At 42.6% G+C, this 24,169-nt stretch overlaps 1 protein-coding gene across 1 annotated transcript in view; it reads left to right on the top strand.

Annotated features, from left to right (window-relative positions):
- Positions 1 to 672: 672 nt before the first annotated feature.
- LOC115645062 (cathepsin E-like) overlaps positions 673 to 24,169 on the top strand; it is a 33,809-nt gene continuing 10,312 nt past the window's right edge. Inside the window, exons 1-8 of the mRNA XM_030549467.1 lie at positions 673 to 823; positions 4,867 to 4,924; positions 7,636 to 7,813; positions 11,324 to 11,441; positions 12,941 to 13,059; positions 21,420 to 21,619; positions 22,742 to 22,864; positions 23,868 to 24,012. Of these exons, the coding sequence (XP_030405327.1) occupies positions 673 to 823; positions 4,867 to 4,924; positions 7,636 to 7,813; positions 11,324 to 11,441; positions 12,941 to 13,059; positions 21,420 to 21,619; positions 22,742 to 22,864; positions 23,868 to 24,012 (1,092 nt within the window). The remainder of the gene's footprint in view (positions 824 to 4,866; positions 4,925 to 7,635; positions 7,814 to 11,323; positions 11,442 to 12,940; positions 13,060 to 21,419; positions 21,620 to 22,741; positions 22,865 to 23,867; positions 24,013 to 24,169) is intronic.

Genomic DNA, 24,169 nt, shown 5'->3' with positions numbered 1-24,169 from the left:
TACCGGTCAGTCGGGAATCAGTTTGGAGTAGGCAAATCTACTGTAGGGGCTGCTGTGCTGCAAGTAGCCAAAACAATCATTGACCAGCTGCTATCAAGGGTAGTGACTTTGGGAAATGAACAGACCACTGTGGATGGTTTTAATGCACTGGGTTCCCTAACTGCGGTGGGGCAATAGATGGAACACATATCCCTATCTTGGCCCCGGCACACCGGGGTGGCCAGTACATAAACCGTAAGGGGTACTTTTCCATGGTGTTGCAAGCACTGGTGGATCACAAGGGATATTTCACCAACATCAACATGGGATGGCTGAGAAAGGTGCATGACGCTCGCGTCTTCAGGAACTCTTGTCTGTTTGAACAGCTGCAGGAAGGGACTTACTTCTCAGACCAGAAAATTATTGTTGGGGATGTTGAAATGCCTATAGTTATCCTCAGGGACCCAGCCTATGCCTTAATGCCATGACTCATGAAGCCGTACACAGGCACCCTGGACAGTAACAAGGAGCAGTTCAACTATAGGCTGAGCAAGTGCAGAATGGTGGTAGAATGTGCTTTTGGACATTTGAAAGTGCGCTGCCGTAGTTTACTGACTCTGTTAGATCTCAGTACAACCAATATTCCAATTGTAATTGCTGCTTGTTGTGTGCTCCACAATATTTGTGAAAGTAATGGGGGAGCGTTTTATGGCAGGGTGGGAGGTTGAGGCAACTCGCCTGGCGGCCAGTTTCGCACAGCCAGACAACAGAGTGATTAGAAGAGCGCAGCAGTGTGCGCTGCACATCAAAGAAGCTTTGAAAGCTAGTTTCGTGACTGGCCAGGGTACGGTGTGACAGTTGTGTTTGTTTCTCTTGAAGTTACCTGCCCTCTCTCTCTCTCTCTCTCTATATATATATATGAAAGGAAATAAAGTCAAAATTGTTTTAAAACTGTTCTTTATTATTTGATGCACAGCACATTGAGAAAAATCTGAAGGTAGACCAGGGGAGGGAGGGCATTGGGTTAGGGAGGTGGAGAAGGAGGGAAGGACAAGTCCAGAAACCAAATCAAAAGTTCACATATGCCAGCTTTCTGCTGCTTGGGCGATCCTCTGGGGTTGAGAGTGTGGGTCCCCGTAGCCTCCCCCCTCGTGTTCTTGGGCATCTGGGTGAGGAGGCTATGGAACTTGGGGAGGAGGGAGGGCAGTAATACAGGGGCTGCAGTGGCAGTCTGTGGTCTTGCTGCCTTTCCCACATTAGATTCACCATACAGTGGAACATGTCAGTTTGCTCCCTATGAGCTTGACCATAGCATCCTTCCTGCTCTCATCGCGCGCATCCCTCCTCTCTTCGTGTTCCTGTAATGCTTTACGGGACTCTGCAATTGTTTGCCTCTATGCATTCAGCTGGGCCCTATCAATGCTGGAGAACTGCATGAGCTCGGCAAACATGTCATCCCAAGTTTGTTTTTTCTGCCTTCTAATCTGGACCAGCCTCTTGGACGGAGTAGGTAGGGGCCACGTTGAAACACTGGCACCTGCAGGAGGAGAAAAAGGGAGGGTAGTATTTTAAAAGATACATTTCAGAGAACAAAGGGGACATTTTGGTTTGAGTAAGCCATCACACACGGCCGGGCAGCAGAATTCAGCTTGCAGGCAGCCTAGGGGCGTGCGGGGTTCTGCTTCTTTTACATTCATTTCAATGCTTTCAAACTGCTGGGTCCCCTTCCCCACAGCAAGCAATGCCTGGTTGGTTTGCCATATAAAAGGAGGGCCTGTGGGATCTCTGAGATGATCGCTTCACACAACACTCTGCACCTACTGCGTGGCTCCAATCGGGCTCTTACTCACCAGAAGTACCTTCTCCAGGGTCATGGTCTGGGAGCCCGCCTCAAGAGTGGGGGGAGGCTATTGGCTCCAGCGTTAAGAATAGTTCCTGGCTAGGGGAGAAAACGGGTTCCCCACTTGCTGCCTGTGCACTGTCCTCCTCCTCCTCCTCCTCTTTGTCCTCCAATGACTCTTCCTTCTTGCTCCGTGCAACTCTTCCCTTGCAGTGGTAGGGTAGTGACATCAGTCCCCATAATTGAGTGTAGCTCATGGTAGAAGTGGAATGTATGGGGCTGTGGCCCATTCACCTCCCTGGGTTTTTGGTATGCTTGCCTGAGCTCCTTTATTTCTGTACGACACTGCTCTGTGTCCCTGGAGTAGCCTCTTTCCGTCATGGCCCCGGAGACTTTAGTGTATGTATTTGTGTTCCTTTTTTTGGAATGTAGTTCTGCCATAACAGACTCATCTCCCAACGTGCGATGAGATCCAGTACCTCCCGTTCGGACCATGCTGGAGCTTGTCTGCTAATCCGGGACTGCGTGATCTCCTGTGATGGTGGACTCTGCTTGGTCACGTGTGATGGTGGACTGTGCTGATGGTCACCTGTGCTGATGGTGACCAAACAGAAAATTAAATTCAAAAGTTCCCGGGGCTTTTCCTGCCCACCTGGCTAGTGCATCGGAGTTGAAAGTGTTGTCCAGAGCAGTCACAAGGGAGCATTCTGGGATAGCTCCCGGATGCCAATAACATTGAATTGTGTCCACAATACCTTTAACCTGGGATTGCGATCTCGATTTAAGCGCTACTCCACTTGCCAAGGTGGAGTACAGAAATCGGATTAAAGAGCTTTTTAAATTGAAAAAAAAGGTTTGGTCGTGTGGCCGGAATTATTTTTTTTCGAATTAACTTGGCTAGTTCCAAAATAACAGACTAATGTAGACCAGGTCATAGAATTGCTCTTTGAACACACAGGGGAGTGTCCTCTTTACCATCTGTCTCTCCAAGTTACATCCTTAAGTCTGGTCTATACACAGTTTTTGTACTGATTTAACTATATTTGTTAACAAGTATAGTTACATTGATGCAAACCTCTAGTGCAGATGCAGGTATATTGAGATAAACACCTTGATGTTGGCAGAGTTTATTCTGGTCACTTTCCTTAAATGGAAATGGTATAACTGCATCTATGCTAGAGGCTGCACCAGTGTAACTATATCTCTTTCTAAACCAACATAGTTAAATCAGTACAAAACCTGTATGTAGATATGTCCTTAGTGGCCATTACATCAGCTGTGGCAAGTGGGAGCCAAACAATTAGGCTGATCTTCCTTTCATGATGTTACATAAAAATAAGGTGCTTCCACTCTCTCTCCCTCTCTCTCTCCCTCCAAATTCTTCCTGAAGGTGGTCTCCGAATTTCATTTTAACCCATCCATCAACAACCAAGTCTTTTTCCCGGTTTCCCCCAATTTAGCTAGAAAAGATAGACTTTCTGAATTGGACATCAAAAGAGTATTGATGTGAGTAGAGCAAAATATGTCATGAATCTTGAAAGGTGTTTGTGGTTTTGGGGGATAAGCCCAAAGGAGAATCAGTCTGAGTTCAGAAGTGGTCTTGCTATCACTAAACTGGTGGTGGTGCACAAGAAGGCCCAAGACCCATTCTGCTAGGTGTAAGGCACTTTCAGATGGATTCTTCAGAAACAATCTATATCTGAAATCTGTGAAGCGCCCATATTTACTACTTTATTCAGACCTTTACTCAATACTATTCTTTCACCTTTAGAGCCAAATTGGTTGCTTGTTTCAGGAGAGCACTCCTTTGGTCTTTATTTAAACTAGGCTGAAAAGTGGCTTTGTAAATATGGCAACAAAGAGCTCCATGTTTATTGTATCTGACTCTTCTAGATCAGGTATGCTCAATTTATAACAAAAAGCCTTTTTCCCCCTAATGCCAGCCCTGCAAACTCTACCTGGGATCTGAAAGTCGAGCTGGTTTCTTTTCTTCTCACAAATCACTATCAGTAATAAAAATACTACAGACCGATGACCTTCAGTGGGGCTAGATGTGCACAGTGGCCTTGTAACTGGAGCTTAGAAAACAATTCTGTTGGTTCTGAGCAAGAAGGAGTAGAATTCATTGCATTCCCTACTGGCTGTGTTGGCTCCACAGTATTAAATGGACAAAGAAGCAGAAAAACTTTAGATGCTGATGTTAGCAGATATGACTGATAACACACCAAGAGTGACATCCTGTCTCATTGAAGTCAGTGGTGAAACTCCCACTGTGTCTTTAGGGTAGGGACTATCTGTTTTGCTCTGTGTTCGTTCAGTGCCTAGTATCACTGGGTCCTGGTACATGAGTTGGGCTCATAGGTGCTAGGTAATATAAATAATAATAATAATTTTACTTTAATAGACCTAGGATTTCACCTAGAGAACAGATGTTAGTACTATTTTTACATAGGAAATTTTCAGAATAGAACCACACTTTAAGTTCTCTCTGGTGTTCTTCCAGGGCAGTTATTACTGTCTCTGAAGACTGGATATCTGCAGAGATGATTTTTGAGGGCAAAAAGATTACTTACCTAGACCATAACTACTGTGACTATATTGCCACTGCAGAACCACACTCAATTTCCTTCGTTATACTCAACTACCCACGCTCCTTTCCTACTTCCTTCCAGTCCTTTTTTGAAATTTAGAATAGCTGAAAGAACTGAACTTTATTTAGCTTTGTATCAAGTGTTTGGAACTGTGAGAGGGTGTGAATGCAACCCAACTGGTCATTGCTTTCTAGATGGTTCCATGACTCCAGGCAGCGAGGTACACCCTGCCAAGACTCAAATGTGGAATTTAATGTTTGCCAGAGGCTCAGTACGAGGGGGACACAAAAATATTAATGCAGGAAATTAAAAGTGCAGTGGGATTCTTTACTCTTGTTATAACATCAGCTTCATAATTTGTTTATTTCGGATGTAAATTATTTTCAGTAATAAAAGTGAGGGAATGCCACACTTATGGGGAGTGTAGGCAAAATGAGTGAAGTCCTTTGAAATGAGGTATACCAGAGAGGTGCGGATTTGCAGAGGGCATATACTCAGAGAACTCCAGATCCAGGTGAGTACATCTTTCTTATCTATCATTTATCTCCCATCACTGTATATCTGGGCATATATGAGGTTCTGATATTGTGCTATTTATTCCATCAAGAATAGAATCAGATTTGTATCTACTTCTGAATAACTCCTTGCTAACCTTTGCATACATCTGAAGAAAGTATCATTCCTCTTATTAGAGTACATCATATCAATAGAAATGAGCATTACATAGATTACTGCATTTCACAGAGGTGGAGGAAGAGTTGGTGTTAAATTAGCTAGCCTGTGGTATAGTCTAGGAAACTGTTAAATGGTTAAGGGATCATCCCGAACTTAGGTATACAGTGCAAAAGGGATTTAAGGCCTTAGAGTTCACAATGGTGCCTGGTGAGTGTGGTTGCTGGGCAGCAGCTGGTAGCTTGTTGCTCCTTGGCACAAAACAGCCAAGCCTAGGGGGAACAGTAATTTCTTTCATACATGCAAGCAACTAAAAGCCTTTTAAATATCTATTGGATATTAAAATTGAAAAATGTACTAATACTCCTGTATGTTAAATATACCACAATGTTGCCAACTCTTGCAATTTTATTATGAATCTCTTAAAAGTTGCTGTTTTCATAAAGCCCTAGACCCTGGAGTGACGTGAACTCACCACATTTATTTTCATCACAACTTTCATTAAAAAAAAAAAAAGTAAGTTTGTAGACCTTTTGGTTTTGGAGAAAAGCTTGAAAACATGAGTCAGAAAGTAAATAAAGAGACTTCCAAATGTATTCTTTTAAGGCTTTCGTGTTTTTAAGCCAGTTTCGTGTCTTTGAGGGGGCCTTACCCATGACTGTGTATGTTTGGGGTTGGCAATACAGAGGACAGGTTATTTTAAATGTGGTACCATATCCGTACCATATACTTTTGGTAAGTGAGTGACAGATGTATTGACCATTGTCCACGACACACATGCTGTAACTTTTTCATTTTTTGTTGTTGAAATATAAAGATTTTAGAATATGATAATCTACAGCTGTACCATGTTTCCAAACATTCATTCATTATTTAATTTCTTATGTTGTTAATTAATTATTTGTTTAGTGTAAATTCACCTTCATGCTGATATCAACCTGTTTTTTAGCTTGTTTTGAATTCTAGGAAAGTGTGGAAAAATACATTTTCCCCACCTTCTAACCGCATTCTTTTAAACAAGATATAGCAAAGATGGCTGATATTTGAAAGTTAGCCTTAGAGTAGTTCACCCTGAGGAGTATGCGCTTTCCTACATTCTTTGTGGAGGAAAGATTCAAAATAAAACAAGTCATAAGTAATTGAAACATCACTTCTGAGCATGCTCAGTAGGCATCTGCTAGGCTCTTTAGCAGTCTAATGAAGCAGAGTCCCCTTATGACAACTAGGGCCTCCTAGAGGATTCAGGGGGCCTGGGGTCTTCGGTGGCTGGGGGCCCCCACCACCGAATTGCCACCGAAGACCCAGCACTTTGGCAGTGGGTTCTGGGGCAGAAGGACCCCCCACTGCTGAATTGTCGCCGAAGACCTGAAGTGGAAGAAGCTCCGGGGCCCCCAGAGCAAGTGAAGGACCCTGCTCCAGGGGCCCCAAAATACTCTCGTGGGGGCCCCTGCGGAGCCCAGGGCCTGAGGCAAATTGCCCAACCCCGGGCGGCCCTGGTGACAACATTTTACATTTTCCCTATTTGGTCCATCCGTAGGCCTTGGGCAGGGATGGGGCTTCTATCTTCAGAATAGTCATAGGAAAAAATAACAAATGAGAAATTATAAATGTCTTGTTGAAACCATAGCAAAATCTCCATTAAAAACTGCCTTGACAATATGTGACAGGAAAAAAATCCTAGGGTATTTTTCGCATTACTTTGCATGCCATCTTTTTTGACTGATGACTTTTTTTGGATGACAGTCCATTTATTTCATTTGAAATACAGTTCTCACATAAACAGCACACATAGCTTAGTTTTAGATAGGGCTTTTATCTTCAGTTGTTAGGGGAGTGACTTGTCACAGCACACTCGGACACCTAAGTGTTAGATCCTCCTGTAGCAAGCTGCATATCAAAACCTAAGCTATTGGCTATTAAACCTACCTAACGATCTTAGACACCTTAAAAATACCCATCATCTATGCTGACTTTCCACTTCTCTGTACATCGAGGTAGCCAGAAAATTCCTTAGCTTGCTTTGTGTTTTGCTTTCTCTCTCTCACTCTCCCACAACATAGGCTGAATGTTGCCTATATATATAATGTTAACATGTATCTTTTCATATAGACCATGCCCTTGCTCAATGCGATTTAATATCTTCAGTGGATGTCAATATTTACACAAAGCAATGGTTTGCCCTGGAACACATTAATGAGGGTTCTGCCAAACCATTTAACCTCCTGGAATTGATTGACCTGGCTAACAGCCCTTTGTGTCCAATAAAGTATAAAAGACAGTACTAAGTGTATGAATGTCATATAGATTCCTATCCACCTGAAACCATGAGGGTGCTGTTAGTGGTTCTGGTTTATATTCCATTCATCTTAGCTATAGAAAGGTAAGAAAGCATTTCAAGTATCACAAAATGGTCCTTGTAGTGCATTTTGTTCTCAGCTGATTTCCTGGAATGATCTCTCTTACTGAAAAAGCCATTTTAAAAAAACATTGGCATTTGAGTGATATAGAAAGGAAGTCCAATTAAAATGGTTTGTATTTATTTTGTTTGCTTAGGATCCCTTTAGGTCGATTTAAATCCATCAAGAGGCAGCTTCGAGAAAAGGGAGAACTGGAGGAATTTTGGAAAAATCATCAGCCTGACATTTTTGCTCGGAGATATCTGCATTGTTTCCCTTCAGATATTTTTCTGCAAGCTGGATCTGCTTCAGAAAGGCTATATGATTACATGAATGTGAGTATGTTCCTGTGTAATGGAATTTAAAGGGTTACTTATTGCACTGAAGGCAGGTTTTGTTCAGCACACTAGTTCTATTCTCTTGTATAAAATTTTGCAAGTTGAGATTAATTGTAGATCTGTTTAAACTAGATTCTTTTCATCCTTATAAATGAGCTTGCCAGTGTGTAAAAGATTGATCAAGTAACATAAGTAAAATTAGGGTAGACATGGGACCTACCTAGAATTTCCCTCTAGTTTAGAAACTGCAGTGAGTCACACGAACCCCGACTGACTTCACTGGGGCTCACATCTACGTGGAAGGCCGAGCGACATTGATCAGAAATCTGTTTGTTTGACATGTTACAAAATAAACCAAAATCTCCTCTTGTTTGAACATGTTAGGTCACAAATAAATTCTTGTAAAAATCTGTGTTAATAGAGACATGTAGGTAACATGAATGGAGTTTTTGCTATTATTATTTATTGTGCCCAAAGTGCAAGAGGCACTTCGAGATTAAAATATCAGGCCTGCCTTAGCCCTGAAAAATTTCCCATCTAAACAGATCTCCGATTTGAGGGACTGGGGCTGGGAGGGATATTATATTACACAAGTGATTTGAGCTTGTGAACACCATGTTTCTTGGTTCAGAGTTTTGTTTAGTTTTCTAATTGGTTTTTTTGTTAACATTTATCAAAGGAGAGGACTAAGTTATACAGGCTTCTTAGAGGAGATTGTGTTTATATGCAAGATGGTGGAAGCATGGCAGATTGGGTCAATGAGAGAGAGTTCCAAGATAGGGGGCTACAAAGAAAAAGGCCCAGAGATGAACATGGAAGAAGAGCATGATGGATTAAAAACAACTCCCTTCAGAACTAGAGCTGGCCAGAATTTTTCAAATTTAGAATTTCTGAAAACATTTTTGTCGACTGTTCAAATTTTGACAGAAAATGTTGGGAAAATTTTTGTTGAGAAGATTTTTTTAAACTAGCAGTTGAGCTGGGTAATAAAACCAATAACAAGAGTTGAAAAATGTTTGTGAAATCCTTTCCTGGTGTTTTGACCAGCTCTGCTTAGAACCAGTCAGCAACACTCACACTCTAGCCAGAGGGAAGTGTAGGTAGTGACCGGAGTAGCCCTGAGGTGAGCCCTGCACTGTGGGGAGATAGCAAGAGGTGTGTCCCTGAGCAGGGCCCTGGCCTGGCCTGAGGGGAGATAGAAGTGGGGGTGGCCTTGAGGAAAGCCCTGCCTGGGTGTAACAGGGATGTGCAGAACTGAGGCCACCCTGTGAATTGCTCAAGCTTTTTCTCTCATCTGACATTTAAAAAAATGGAAATGATGAATTATTTAGTTTTTCCCAAAGCGGCAAATGCACGAGTTAACCATTCCAAACTCCTCCCATGACTGGCAATTTGACTATGAGCACAGCTGAGCAGATTCTGTCTATAATCCAGCTCTCTCCCAAGTGAACAGGCCCAGAGGTGGTGCTAGCCCATTGGGAGTCTTAAGCAGGAATATTTTTGCCTTCGCCCCAATACATAATAACAAGTGAATAGGGGGCTCAATTGAGCTGCTGGGGCCTTAAGCAATTGTTTAGTCTGCTTATGCCGAACACCTGCTCTGAACAGGCCACTGCCCTAAAATTAATTTCATATAGTGGGTGGTATCCCATGAACTCTTCCACCCACCAATAAAATTAAAAACTCCTAAACAATAGCATTTCTGGTTTTGCTTCCTGAGTCTTAACTGATGAGCATTTTGTGAAGATATGAATACTAGAAAACCAGGTGCTAGTAGAATGATTTATATCCTTACTATTTCACTTGTAAATGGAGGACTACTTTAATTTAAACAAAGCTTCCCTGCTTATGAATTATGATCCGTCTGCCTCTTCAGCTTTGCATAATGATATATCTGTATCTAGTAGCAAGAGATCACAAGGGGGCCTGGGATGGGCACACTTTTCATTTTGTAGCATATAATAAATAAATAATACTATGTCCCAGTTAGGATAAAGTAGGATCCCACTTCCACCTGTTCTGATGAGGGGAAAGCTAGAGAATTGGAAATGGTGATCCTCAGGATGAAGCTAAAAGAACAGAAGCCTAGGGGACAATCTAGATAAGATTCACCACAGCGCACCTTAACTTCAGTTTACTACAGAAAAAATTCTTAAATCTTAATCTGCTCATTAAGTAATGTAGTTGGAAGGGCTTGCTTAGCTCTGACTGAGTGTTTGTCATTGTATCTAGAGAAAGTTATGGATCATGCCACAAAGGGATTTTCAGTTTTAAACATACAGGCAATAACATACTTCCCACAAATAACGCACTAGTTAATTAATCTCAAAATGTTGCAGGTCTTTCCATTTAATCATATTATTTATTATTATTAATGCGCTAGGTGCTGTACAGAAATGGATACAAAGATAAGATCCCTGCTCTCAAGAGCTTACAATCTAATTTTACAGATGATGCAAAAACGTGATAAACAATAATGGAGAAGGACAAGGGTTACAGTAATAAATAAAATCATGTGGCGACTTAGCAGACTTAGCTCATCTAGATATTCTATTACATATAACTCATGGAGTGGGTTTTACTGACTCGTCTAATTTAGAATGTAAGCTCTTGGTGCAGATACCATGTTCCATTCAGTGCCGAGCACATTAATATCAGTTAATACATTCATAATAAACATTCAAGTATTTGCATCAATACAGAATATTTTGGCACTGGACAGGCTTTTCTATCTGCATCAGATGCCAGAAATGCCTATTCCTAAAAATAGGTCTCCTAATGCTGTAGTGCTATTCCACAGGCAGATATGGGCACTAAGCACTTGGAGCATTTAAGTTGATAAGCTACTTCAGAGTTCACATGTTCACAGATTCTCTCCATCTGTCTTTTATACAAAAGAGCCTTCTGTATTTTCTACATTCTTCTGCTAGGTTTTGTGTGGTGCATCAGGTGGAATCTTAAGCAGATACTGAATTTGATCCGCTTGTTTTAACTGGCTAATTAGTAGTGACTAGAATACATTCAAATAAAAATATACAGTGGTGTGTCCCAGTGAGGTGATAGTTGCATTGCCAGTTGGATTAATATTAAGAGCTTTCTAAAATCAGTAGGGCTACATCTTGCATTCCTTACTAGTATAAAGCTGCCAGACCTTCCTGTTGCCTTCAATAGGAGTTTTTCAGGAATTTATTGCAAGATTTTGCCTTGCATTTGTAAGAATTTGGTGCATGATTTTGCTTCCATTTAAGTCAACGGAAAAACTCCAGGATTGACTTCATGCTCTTGAAGTACTTAAAAGATATGCCACATCCTGAAATCTGCCTTAAGTGGCCACTTGTGGGATGGGAAAGAATTGGTTGCCTGGTAGAGGTAACATTTAATTAAAAGTCAAATCAAATTGGATTGGAAACACTGAGGATATTTTACATTGTACCTTTGTCTGTCTTTTCTTCAAGGATCGTCTGCATTGATATAGCGCTAAACTGACTAAGTATATTTTTCCCTCAGGCCCAATACTACGGGGTGATAAGTGTTGGCACCCCACCTCAGAAATTCACAGTGGTGTTCGACACAGGATCATCCAATTTTTGGGTCCCTTCAGCTTATTGCATCAGTGAAGCCTGCAGTAAGAGACGTTATGTTCCTTTGAGCTTCTAATGGTTTAGTTCACCTTTTAAAGTAACTCCCCTGCAGTGAATGCACTTTGGTGGAAAACATATTTAGCAGAAAACCACACACATTTGTTGAGTGTTCAGCAGAGTCTCACATACCTTCACTTCACACCACTATTTTACAAGAATTCTACTGAGAGATTCACTCGCAGTTTTATTCATGTTGTGCAACAGTGGAGGGAGTTGATACTCTCCCATGATATTCAGATTAATTCCAGTTCTGCACGCTCTGGAATTTGTCATTGCTAGTTAGATACAACAGGGCCGAGAGACACAAAGTGGCAGATGAAAGGATTAGTCCATTTCCACTCTACTGGCGAGGTGGGTAAGAAAAAGGAGTCTCTAGAAAGAATGTCTGTGTTGCTTATCTCAGAGTTAGCTGCTGAGCTACACCGATATGTCTGTTATACCTCACACAATTTATGTTGTGATGCATAAGCTTCAGAAACAACATTCAAACTTCATGCTACCAGAGACATCTGAGGCAAGAGAAGACAGAAAGAAAATCTCAGAGTGAAATACTGTAATCTAAGGGCTATAGATGTGCCCAGTAAGGAGAAATGAACAGGTTAGTATTTCAGTGGAATCTGTATTTAGGGGCACAAGCAGCTGGATAAAACTCATAACTTCAGATATGGATCTCAGTCCAATCGGAGAATCCAGCTGCCTCTCTCCCCATCCCTCAATAGGTCAGGATGCTCTCTGAGTTGGTGCAATCTTCTAGGAGAAGATTTTTGCTCATGCAGCAACTCTTTTCCCTTCCTGACATCTTCAGATGGCAACCAGCTCATGTGTCCATCCAGCTACTAAAGGGGGTGGTGGAGGAAATACTGCATGCATGGTCTTATTTACATCAATATTGAGACTGTGTTCTCAGGAACTTTGGCCATGATGTCCAAACTCTGAGTGTCTTTTCCTGGGGTGGGCATCTTCTCTCTGTTACACAGCAGTGGAAGTGGAAAGGCTCCTCCACTGCAGCTGCTGCTGCTACACTGATCTTTTGACTTTGGGGTTCACTGGGGTGAAGGAAAATGTGAAAGGATTTGTGAAAGGAGTAGGCAGACTTTGCTGTGCATCCCCTAAAGAAACAGGATGTGTAGAGCAGAAGAGGGAGAAGGTGAGATTCTGCCCTCTAAATGGTTCCATTGTTACTGAGTGTCCAGGGAGATTGAAGTGCTCTCCTACTGGTTTTTGAATGGTTTTTTTGAATGGACACTCAATAACAGACTTAAAAGTGGCCATTCTTCAACAAAAAAACTTAAAAACCAGACTTCAAAGAGAAACTGCAGAGCTGGAATTAATTTGCAAACTTGACATCATCAAATGAGGCCTGCATAAAGACTGGGAGTGGCTGGGTCACTACAAACAGTAATTTTCCCTCTTGATACTCAGAAATCTGGTACATTCCCAATTACCATATCTTCAGTGCTAAGGGTGAGGTTTATTTTCACAGAGATGCATGAAAAATTTAAATCATTTCTATCAAACTCCTATCAGCATGGAGGGCAGGCCTTTGCTCTACAGTATGGTACTGGACAGCTTCTAGGCATTGCTGGCAAAGACACATTACGGGTGAGTGGAACCCTAACATCATCATTATCATCGCTCTCTGAATTGGTTGTTTATGGCTTTCCAGGTGGTTAAGATGTTAGTATTGACCTACAAAGACCTGAGTAGCTTGGGACCTGCCTTACATGAGGAGAGGGACAGTGACTCATGTCCTATTGCCACAGATGCTATCAGTATGGATGCTTGAGCTGAAGCCCCTCGGGGACAGAATGGGGAAAATGAAGTAGAGAGCCCTTAGCACAGTGTTCTCTGTGAGAAGCCCTGGGCTTCAGAAGTTCCTTCCTTCATGGTCCAAAACAGCACAAATCTGCTGACCGTGAGCAAGGCCTAACTGTATACCCAGGATTTTGAGGATAAGTTTGGTATTGCTTGGGTTTGATTTTATCTTTGGCTTTGGGGTGAGGCGCAAGCTACTAGTTCAAGCTGACTGACTGTATTTTCAGTTTACAGCAAATGTGCCTAGAGTCTAGAAAAGGCACCTTTCATGTATTATGATTAAATGCCTCAAAACTTCATTAACACCAAATTGTTTGATGGTGGTGCCCTGTAGCCTTCCCGAACATTGTGTTCAGCAAAACACCAGCCTCTGAAACCCAGGAAATACAAAGTTAAGGTACAGGCCACTCCTGCAATGCAACCTTAACTCTGCCCCCTGGAGCTAGCAGTAGCCATTGGGAATGGTTCACAAATGGGATGCCATAATAAGTAACCAGCAGGAAATTCTAAGAGACTGTACAATTATTTGTGTTGTGTTCCAGAAATTTGAATTCCAGCATTTATCTGCATTCACGTCAGCTGCGTTCATTGTGTTAGGTGTAGTTGTACTGAATGGTGGAGGGCTTAGACTGGAGCAGTTGGTACAGTTGTTATTGTGAGCATGGCCACACTAGAGAGTTTACAGCTGCGCTGCTGCAAACTGTCTAATGTAGCCTCTGTAAGCAGGGCTGTCCCTAGCTATTCTGGGGCCCTACAGAGCCCCTCTGCGAGGGGGGAGGCAGCCTCCGTGGGAGGGAGGAGGGGGCTGGCTTGGGGGCAGAAGGGAACCACCCCCAGCAACTCACCGGTGGTGTGGCTAGGGTTTGGGTCCCTGCACTTCCTGTTACTGGTGAGTGCAGGCCCAGCCCTGCTGCACTCCTCAGGGGCAGGAAGAGGTGGGGGTGGGGGTGGAGCAGGGTGGGCTGGGCGGAGCAGGGATGGGGAAGAAGGGGGCTGGGGTGGGGTAGGGGTGAGGGTGGGGAGCCTTGGGAAGAGGTGGGGCAAGGGCTGGAGGCAGCACGCAGCTGTGCAGGGCACCAGGAAATTTGGTTGCCCCAAGTTCTTTCTGGTGCCCTACGCAGCTGCGTACTTTGCGTATGGGTAAAGACAGCCCTGGCTGTAAGCCGACAGGAGAAAACTCTCTCCTCAGTTTATCTCTCTAGTCCCTGCGAGCAGCGGCAGCTATGTTGGCAGGAAAACTTCTGTCCACACCAGTGCTTATGTTGGTGTAATTTGTGTCGCTCAGGGAGGTAATTGATTCACCCCCCCTGAGCGACATGCTATGCCAACATAAGCTGTAGTGTAGATATAGTCTTTGGTATGATGAGAGGTGCATGAGTATGTCAGAGGATCACAAATGCCTCATATAAGTGCTGACTTCTGTAGATTGTGTCATTGTCGAGACATGGAGTGATCTTGTCATCTGGGTTGTCAGCAGAAGGGTGGCACACTGGGGCTGGTGAGGGGTTAGTGAAGGCAATGCCTCAGAAGGAATGCTCAGGTTGGAGTGAAGGGGAGGTAACATTTGGTTAGTTTAGGGTGTTTTGTGGAATTGACTCAGTGTTTGAGTGTAGGCCAGGTGTAAGTAGCTCCTCTTTGCTACATCAGACCTAACCTGAGTTTTGCCTTAGCTAAGACTTTGTCCTACAGTGCTCTTGTGCTCTGATCCCAGAATATTCTATAGCATCTGTAGAGCACAAGTATGTGGTGCTGGCATGTTGAGGCATTGCTCAAAAAGGGCAGAGTTAAGATTGCATTGCCAGGGAGGGGAGTGTGCACTTTAACTCTGTAGTTCCTGGTTTTCAGCAGTTTGGGTGCAGCTGAACTCAGAGTTCTGAAAAGGCATGCGACTCGACCAGGGAATCTTAACTCTGTGTTAACAAAGCTTTTGGGCACTTAATTTCCTTGGCTTTTTTAAAATAATGTTTCAGTATCCTCATGCATCGCAGCCCAGCTCTCCCCCTCCACTGCTGCTGGATCCCTGGCAATGATTACCCTGGCCACAGAATGCACAGGCTGCATGTGAGTCCGTTCACTGCCCTGTGTCATCATGTCATCTCCTTGCCTGTCCAACTCAGCCCACCTCCCCACAGAGAGGTGAGTGTTGGAATGGAACCCGCTGGTGGGGGAGCTGGGGAGAAGATGCAGAAATAGTGCAGGGACTGGAATGGAGTCGAGTGAGGAGTTTTTGAAAGGGAGGCAGACATGGGAGGGGCAAATGGACTTGGGGAGTTTGGGGGGATGTATGCGAAGCCCCACAGCATCTTCCAATGCATAGCTCTGATCCCTCCTTTCCACTCCACTCTTCCCTGCATTGCTCCAACCCCCTCTCCACCATAGCTCACTGCTCTTAACCATGAGTTCCCCTACCACTGCTCCATCAGCTCCAATATTCCCTACATCACACCCATTGTTCTGACTACCCAAATACCACAATACTCAGTGCTCACCTCCTTGCACACCAGTTCCACCATCATCCTTCACACTCCATGCTCTTGGAAAGCTTGGAAGGGCCATGGGGAAGTGGGGAGTGGTGGGGTTGTGAGGAGGGCATGTACCAGCTGGAAGCAGGAAGGGGCAGGAGAGTGCAGATGCAAAGTCTCTGCTCCAGATGTGAGCCTAGTATATGCATAAGCCCCTTCGTTTTCAGTTTAAACCAATTTTTACCAAAAAATTCCCAGGTTTTACAAAAAGTATTCAGTTTTTTTCTGATTTTCACCCTATTTTATATAATTCACATAGATATAAAAATAACTTGTTTTATTAGGAAAATACAAAACATTGCATGAGATATATGTATTATGATAATCCATTAGTCTGTGTGTATATGCAAAGCTGTCTGTTGAAGTAAGGCTATGTGTCAGTCCAGACAGAAGATACAAACAATAAACCAACAGGCACGCACACAAGCTCTGAAGTGTGTGCGCATCTGAACATACTGATGAATCTCACATCCACCACGTACACATTTAAAGCTGCTAGCAGATTATGGTTAAAGATTTGACACACTAAAATGAGAAGAAAATGAAAATCTGCATCAGAATATATTTCAGAACACAAGGAAGTATTCAAAAGTTAAAAAAAAACAACAGGAGAAAAGGATGAAGTTAAGTGTATGCGCTGCAAATGGCGTTGCCCAATTATTAAATGTAAATATTTATAGGCTAATAGTTCTAAGTCTACAACAGTAAACTGTTTATTCAAATGAAAAGTTTTATTTGGGGTAAGGCTGTCAATTAATTGCAGTTAACTCTCACGATTAACTAAAAAAAATGAATTGCAATTAAAAAAAATAATCTTGATTAATCGCACTTTTAATCACACTTAAAAAATAGAATACCCATTGAAATGTATTAGATATTTTTGGATGTTCTTCTACATTTTCAAATATATTAATTTCAATTACAACACAGAATACGAAGTGTACAATGCTTACTTTACATTATTACTTTTATTACAAAAATTTTCACTGTAAGAATGATAAAAGAAATAGTATTTTTCAGTTCACCTCATATAAGTAATGTACTGCGGTCTCTTCATCATGAAAATGCAAATTACAAATATAGATTTTTTTTTGTTACATAATTAAACTCAAAACCAAAACCATGTAAAACTTTAGTGCCTATAAGTCTGCTCAGGTCTACTTCTTGTTCAGTCATTCGCTCAGACAAACAAGTTTGTTTACATTTACAGGAGATAATGCTGCCAACTTCTTATTTACAATGTCACCTGAAAGTGAGAACAGGTGTTCCTATGGCACTTCGTAGCTGCCTTGCAAGATATTTACGTGTCAGATATGCCAAACATTTGTATTGCTCCTTCATGCTTCGGCCCCATTCCAGAGGACATGCTTCCATTCTGATGATACTCGTTTAAAATTTTGTTAATTAAATTAGTGACTCAACTCTAGGGGAGAATTGTATGTCTCCTGCTCTGTTTTACCCGCATTCTGCCATATATTTCATGTTATAGCAGCCTCGATGATGACCCAGCACATGTTAGTTTAAGAACACTTCCACTTCAGATCTGACAAAACACAAGAAAGTACCAATGTGAGATTCTAAAGATAGCTACAGCACTTGATCAAGGTTTAAGAATCTGAAGGGGACGAGATATGGGCATGCTTTCAGAGTCTTAAAAGAGCAACACTCCAATGCGAAACTACAGAACTGTACCACCAAAAAAGAAAAACAACCTTCCGTTGGTGGCATCTGACTTAGATGATGAAATGAACATGCATCAGTCTGCACTGCTTTGGATCATATCAAGCAGAACTTGTCATCAGTATGGACGCATGTCCTCTGGAATGGTCGTTGAAGCATGAAGAGACATATGAATCCTTAGTGCATCTGGCACATAAATATCTTGTGACGCCAGCTACATCAGTGCCATGGGAACGCCTGTTCTCACTTTCAAGTGACATTGTGAACAAGAAGCGGGCAGCATTATCTCCTGCAAATATAAACAAACTTGTTTGCCTGAGTGACTGGCTGAACAAGAGTAGGACTGAGTGATTTGTAGGCTCTAAGTTTTACACTGTTTTATTTTTGAATGCAGTTATTTTTTATACATAATATTACATTGGTAAGTTAAACTTTCATGATAAAGAGATTACACTACAGTAGTTGTATTAGGTGAATTTAAAAATACTATTTCTTGTTTTTTTACAGTACAAATATTTGTAATAAAAATAATTATAAAGTGAACACTGTATACTTTGTATTCAGAGTTGTAATTTAAATCAATATATTTCAAAATGTAGAAAACTTCTCAAAATATTTAAATTAATGTGGTTCTATTATTATTTAACATCACAATTAATTACGATTAATTTTTTAAATCACTTGACAGCCCTAATTTGTGAATTAAAGATATATTGTTTTCTTAAAACTCAAAGTGGCATTGTGTTTTGAGTTCTGTTTTAATTCTGCAGCAAACACTGATGAATGGAATTCAAAGCATTAATCTACTGAATACTTCCTCGCCCTCCACTTTTCCGTCCACCAAAATAAACCCCAGTATTTACCCAGAAAAATTATTAATAGTTTTTTGCAGTGATTTTCACCAGTTTTTGTTGCAATAAACACTGATAAATTCCCAGGAAAAATTACATGAATAAAATGGAAATGAAGGGGCCCCTACAATTACAACACTGTGAAATTTTCAGATTTAAATATCTTAAGTTATTAAATTTACGATTTTTAAGATCCTATGACCATGAAATTGACCAAAATGGACTGTGAACTTGGTAGGGCCCTAGGTATAGGTATGCAGAGGTTTGAAGGGATAGAGCTGAAGCCACTGCTACATCCCTCACTGCCACAGCTCTGACCCCTTCTTTCCTCCCCCCATCTCCTTTGCATCACCCCTTCCCCCCATAAAAGCAGCTGCATTGAGAGAAAGGATAAGCCTGGAGTCTTCTTCCGCAGTGCTAGAGGCAGCATAGGGAAGCTGGGTGGCTCTGTTGTCTCCTCATACGAGGGTGACCAGACTTCCTGTTTTTAATGGGACAGTCCTGTATTTAAGCCCTCCTTCAGGTGTCCTGACTTTTTCTTAAAAATGGGCATGTTGTCCTGTATTTTCTGCCACCTCCCCCCATCAGTGCTGGCCGGTCCTGCTGCTGGCTGGATCCCTGCTTGCCAGCTGCACATCCACAGGCGGTGAGTGGGGTGGTCCAAAGGCCGAAGATGGGGGTTGGTGTGCAAGCTAATGGCGGGGCAAAGCTGCAGTGTGCAGAGCCAGGCCTCTCCCACTGCCAGTCCATCAGTGCAGCCCCTGCTGAGTGCTGGCTCTGAAGTGTGGGGGGAAGTGATTTCCAGCTGTTTCCCACCCCCCCTCCATCTGCAGGCTCCACAGCAGTGGGTTTAGCCCCCTCTTCACCTGCCCTGCTCCAAACCTGGGTCCTTCCCCCAGGGAGCATGGGGCTGCTCCGTCCCCAGGCACCCTTCCCTGCTGAGCCACCTCTCTGGCTGGGTTAGCTGAAGCCCCTGCAGTCAGGTTCCCTGGGCCATGGTGCACAATGCATACTTAAGGCTTAACCTCTTCCTGTAGCGGGGGGGAAGAACAGGACAGGGGGCACCTGGAAGCAGCTCCCATCCCTTCCCTCCTGCACAATGCCGATAGGCTGCTGCTGGCCACATTCTGTGTGAACCCTGGCAGAAAATCTGGGGAAGGGGGCATGTGACCCTGCATGTCCCCCCCTCCCCAAGTGTTGCCTTGGGAAGATGTGGCACCAGTTACTGGGACAGGTGGGTCCATCTTGGGGGCCCAGCCAGGCATGGAGTGTGGAGAGCGCCAGGCCGGGAGGGTCAGTCACCACTCCCCCACCACACATGTAAGAGAGGTACATGTGTGTGTCACCTTGGGTGGGGGTGTGTGTATCACCCCTCCCTGTGTGAACCTTAAAGCCTTAAAGATAAGAAGGTAAATAAAAAGAATCCAACTACGCAGTATTTCTTTTTAACAGGGGCTCAGTCAACTTAATTTAATCTGAATGTTTGTACTGCATCGTTCTGATTGATTGCCATTGAAATTGCTTGATTACAAATAATTTTACCAGATGTCCCATATTTAGGATAGGGAAATATGGTCACCCTGCCTCAAACCCAGCTCACATTGGGGCAGACAGAGGGGCTTAGGTCCCCCAAGGGGGGCAGGGCCCCATTGGATGCTGGCTGACATGGAGGAGATAGGAAGAGGAGGACAGACCTCCCCGGAGGGATAGGGTCTCCCCGGTTCTTCCTTACTCACAGGACTTCAGAAGGAGAGGCCAGACCCCTCCCCCAGAGAGGAGTAAAGACTCCCAAATCACTCAAAAGGGAAAGAGAGAAAGGTTTGGACCCTCATAGGGGCAGGGCCCTCCAGGATCCCCACTCACATTTGGGAGGACCCCAGCTCTTCCTCAGGTTTCAGGATTATTGCTGCCCTATTCGCTCATCACACCCTTGGCTGTGGGATGTCCCCCAGCCCTTGGCATTGCCATTGGGATGGGAGGCATCTCCACCTATTCCCCAACCACTTAGCCTGGGCAGATGAAGAGATTGGGGAGGAGCAAGGGGGACTGTGGTGGTGGGCTTCAAGGAGAGGGGGGGGAAGGGGGGTTGACAGGCCACCACTTCTCCTGTCACCCAATTTTGTGTCCCCTACCCCTACTGCCCATCCCACTATCCTGCCTCAGTTTGGGGGAGGATCAGACCCATAGTTGAACCACAAGTGTGGGGCAAGAAAGAAGAAGTAAGTAATTGTGTAAATAACTGTTTTTTTTTAGGGGGGCTGTATCTTGGGAACCTGTGGTTCAAATGACCCCAAATTTGGACCCGTAACCCTATCCCACATTCCCATAAGGCACAATCTGAGATAGCAAATGGATTTTAGAGCACTTAGAATTGTTATCTTTAAACAGAGATTCAACCTTAACTATAGCAAAGCTGCTGGTTCACAACTATCAAAGCTGCCAGTTCACTAAAATAATAAAACACAGTGTTTTTTTAAATTAGAAAGGAATTGTCCTTTGTTATTGTCTAGTGTTAGACTTCTTCCTTCCTGAAAGCACAGTAACATACAGCACTCTGGCAATATGACATAAAGAGAAATGTACATGTGTAGTCCTGGAACAATTGCATCTTGTTCCAGCATGGCCTTTCATGTGTCTTGTTTGAGAACGCCTATGGGTTGACTAGATTTAGGGCAGGCATCTTCCACCTTGCCTTTCCCTTTTGACTGTGGTTTTCTGGCATGAGTTTATGAACAAATGACAGCAGAATTAGGCCATAGGAAGGGACTTGCTTTCCAAAATATAACTGTCTTCAGTGCATGATGTCTGCTCATATTAATACAACTAACACAGTTACTGGAAAGCTCTGTACATTTAGGGTGACCAGATAGCAACTGTGAAAAAATGGGATGTGTGTGTAATAGGCAACCTATATAAGAAAAAGTCCCCAAAAATGGGACTATCCCTATGAAAACAGGACGTCTAGTCACCCTATGTACATCACATTTGATAAAACTAATAAATCTAAAAACCTGATGTGTATATAAAATGTGGTTATTTCTGTAATCTGCTCTGACTTTACTTTTCATTTGTTCCCTTTGCTAATAACAAACAGATCAGCAACATTTCCATCGAGGGGCAGGACTTTGGAGAGTCTATCTTTGAGCCCGGCATGACTTTTGCTCTTGCACACTTTGATGGCGTGCTGGGTTTAGGATACCCTTCTTTAGCAGTTGGCAGTGCTCTTCCAGTATTTGACAGCATAATCAACCAACATCTGGTGGAGGAACCAGTGTTTTCCTTCCACTTGAACAGGTCAGTTTTTAACACCAAATAAAGGGACACTGTCAAAAGAAGCAAATTTTAACTGTAGATTAAGAAACTATCCATTTGTATGTGTTTCATCTCCAGAAAGGACATTTTCAGGAATAGGTCTAGACAGAAGCACCAGTGGGGAACATAGTAACTAAAATCATATTTACTGAAATGCTATTAAACTTATATCTTTAAAATAAACAGTTGTAGATGCACTGTATAATACACAATTAATGCGCAAACCACTGAGAACTCCAAAGAAGTCTCTTGATCTATTAATCTGATGAATGGTCTACATTTGAAATGTTTTTTAATGAAAAATGGACTTTTAAAAAAATAAGATGCCAAATTTCATTGTTTTGAAAATTTCCAATTATTGGATTATTATTATTTTTTTAAATCCACTTTTTTTTGTTTGAAACAACAAAAACAAAAAAGTCAGTTTAGTATTTTAGGCTGTTTTTTTTCATTTTTACATCGCTCCCTTTCCTTATTTGCATTTTGTCACTGAAAAAGCATGTGAAAAGAAAAAGGAGGAAAAAGAAAAAACTAATTTATTTTGTGGAATCAGAAAATTTAGAAAATGTTTGCAAAACATATTTATCAGCTTTTGACCAGTGCTAATATGAACAGTTACATCTGACTTTCTTACAGCGTCTTGGGTACTCAGAGAGTTGTTTCGTCTGCTAGTAGGAGATGAACAGGATGGCGGCGCTGCAGTCGAGCGATAGTATTTCGGAAGAAAGAGGGCCATGTTGTAATCTCAGTCACACCTAGAGTAACTCCATTTCAATCACTAGATTTACCCTGGATTTATACCGGGGTAAACAAGACCAGAAACTGGCCTAAGGCACTTGTTTCTAATCTCACTTCTAAACCCTCTACAACCCCTAACATTTTCAGTAAGGGGTTTAGGCTGGAAGCTCTGATTTGGCGCTATCTCTAGGTATAATTATAAAATTAAAAGTGTTAGACTTCCATTGCAACATACACATTTGAAAAAGATGTGAAAGGGTCGTAATTGAAAGCTGATTTCTCCCCCCACTCTCATATCCCACTTATGTTTTACCATTTGACTGTTTTGTCATCCAGTTTACATATTTTTTTGTTTTACATTTTTAGAGGAGAAGACATTGAAAATGGTGGTGAATTGATACTGGGGGGTATAGACCATTCCCTTTACAAAGGTTCAATTCACTGGGTTCCAGTTACTGAGAAAAGCTACTGGCAAATTCATGTTAACAAGTACGTATGCATGTCTATAAATCTGATGAAACTGTGCCTCTCGGTGTAAGCCCCTTAAAATCCTAGGACATCTGTGCTACAGTGGCCACCCTGGATGTACTGCCTCCCAAAAACAGTGCTTCTGGGAAAGATCTGAAGATAATTAGTGTATCCCCTGCTGCAATAATATTTCTGGAAGCACTAACTTTGGTGGCTGGTACTTGGAGGAGTGTCCTTTATTAGCAGGTCACATTAAGGGCCTAGTGAACATCCGTGGGAATTGTGGGAATCCTTACCATCCTGAGTAAGGGATATTCACGTGATCTGGCTTGCCACAGCCTTCCTTTGTGACAGTGTTCTAGTCACTTAGGCCAAGTCTACACGAGAGAGTTTACAGTGGGGCAGCTGTACTATGCACCTGGGCTGCAGTAAGATCTCTTGTGTAGCTGCTCTGTGCCGATGGAATTACTTCTCCCGCAACGAGCAGGAGAAGCTCTCCCATGAACATAGTGCTTTCCACACTGGCACTTATGTTGGTGTAACTTATGTCACTCGGTGGGACGGGGTGTTTTTTCACACCGATGAGCAACGCAAGTAATACTGATATAAGTGGTAGTGTAGATCTGGCCTTAGTCTTGTCATGCCTCAGTTCCTACTATTTAAAATGATTGAAATAACAATAGTGCCCAACCTTGAATACATTCGTTAATGTTTGTGAGATGCTCAGAGGCTATATTGGTTGGGGTCAGATCAGTGTTAGACCTTAACCTCCTGCATGTTCAGAAGAGCAGATGAGGCACACACACGAATTATTTCCAAAGCTCTCTTGCCCTAGTTTTCTGTAAACACTAAGCCTTCTTTTGGAATTAGGACATTTCTAAAGTTAGTGTAAATTTTGAACTAGATGCTTGTATTTTAACTGGCAGCATAGCCTTGCTTAAATTCTCTGCTAACTGTGTCATCACTCTTCATTTATCTGCACTCTCTGTTTAAAGTGTATGTGTTTTGATTTTTCCACATGCAGCATAAAAATCCAGGGACGGGTTGCGCTTTGCTTCCATGGTTGTGAAGCCATTGTTGATTCAGGCACTTCTCTTATTACCGGCCCCTCTTTACAAATAAGACAACTACAGGAGCATATCGGGGCCAGTCCAACACAAACTGGAGAGGTAAAAACCATAGAGTGGGACAAAAAACTCAGAGAAGTGAAGTAATGAATTGATACAAATGCTGATGTGAGGGGGGAAGGGAAAAAGATAAAATGATTAAAATTAGGCACAGAGTAGGGACTAGGAGAAAAGCTTGCTGCTTGTACAGAGCTGAAAG

This window comes from Gopherus evgoodei, chromosome 1 (assembly GCF_007399415.2).
Source record: "Gopherus evgoodei ecotype Sinaloan lineage chromosome 1, rGopEvg1_v1.p, whole genome shotgun sequence".
Lineage (NCBI taxonomy): Eukaryota > Metazoa > Chordata > Testudines > Testudinidae > Gopherus > Gopherus evgoodei.
This window is presented reverse-complemented; position numbering and strand designations above follow the sequence as displayed.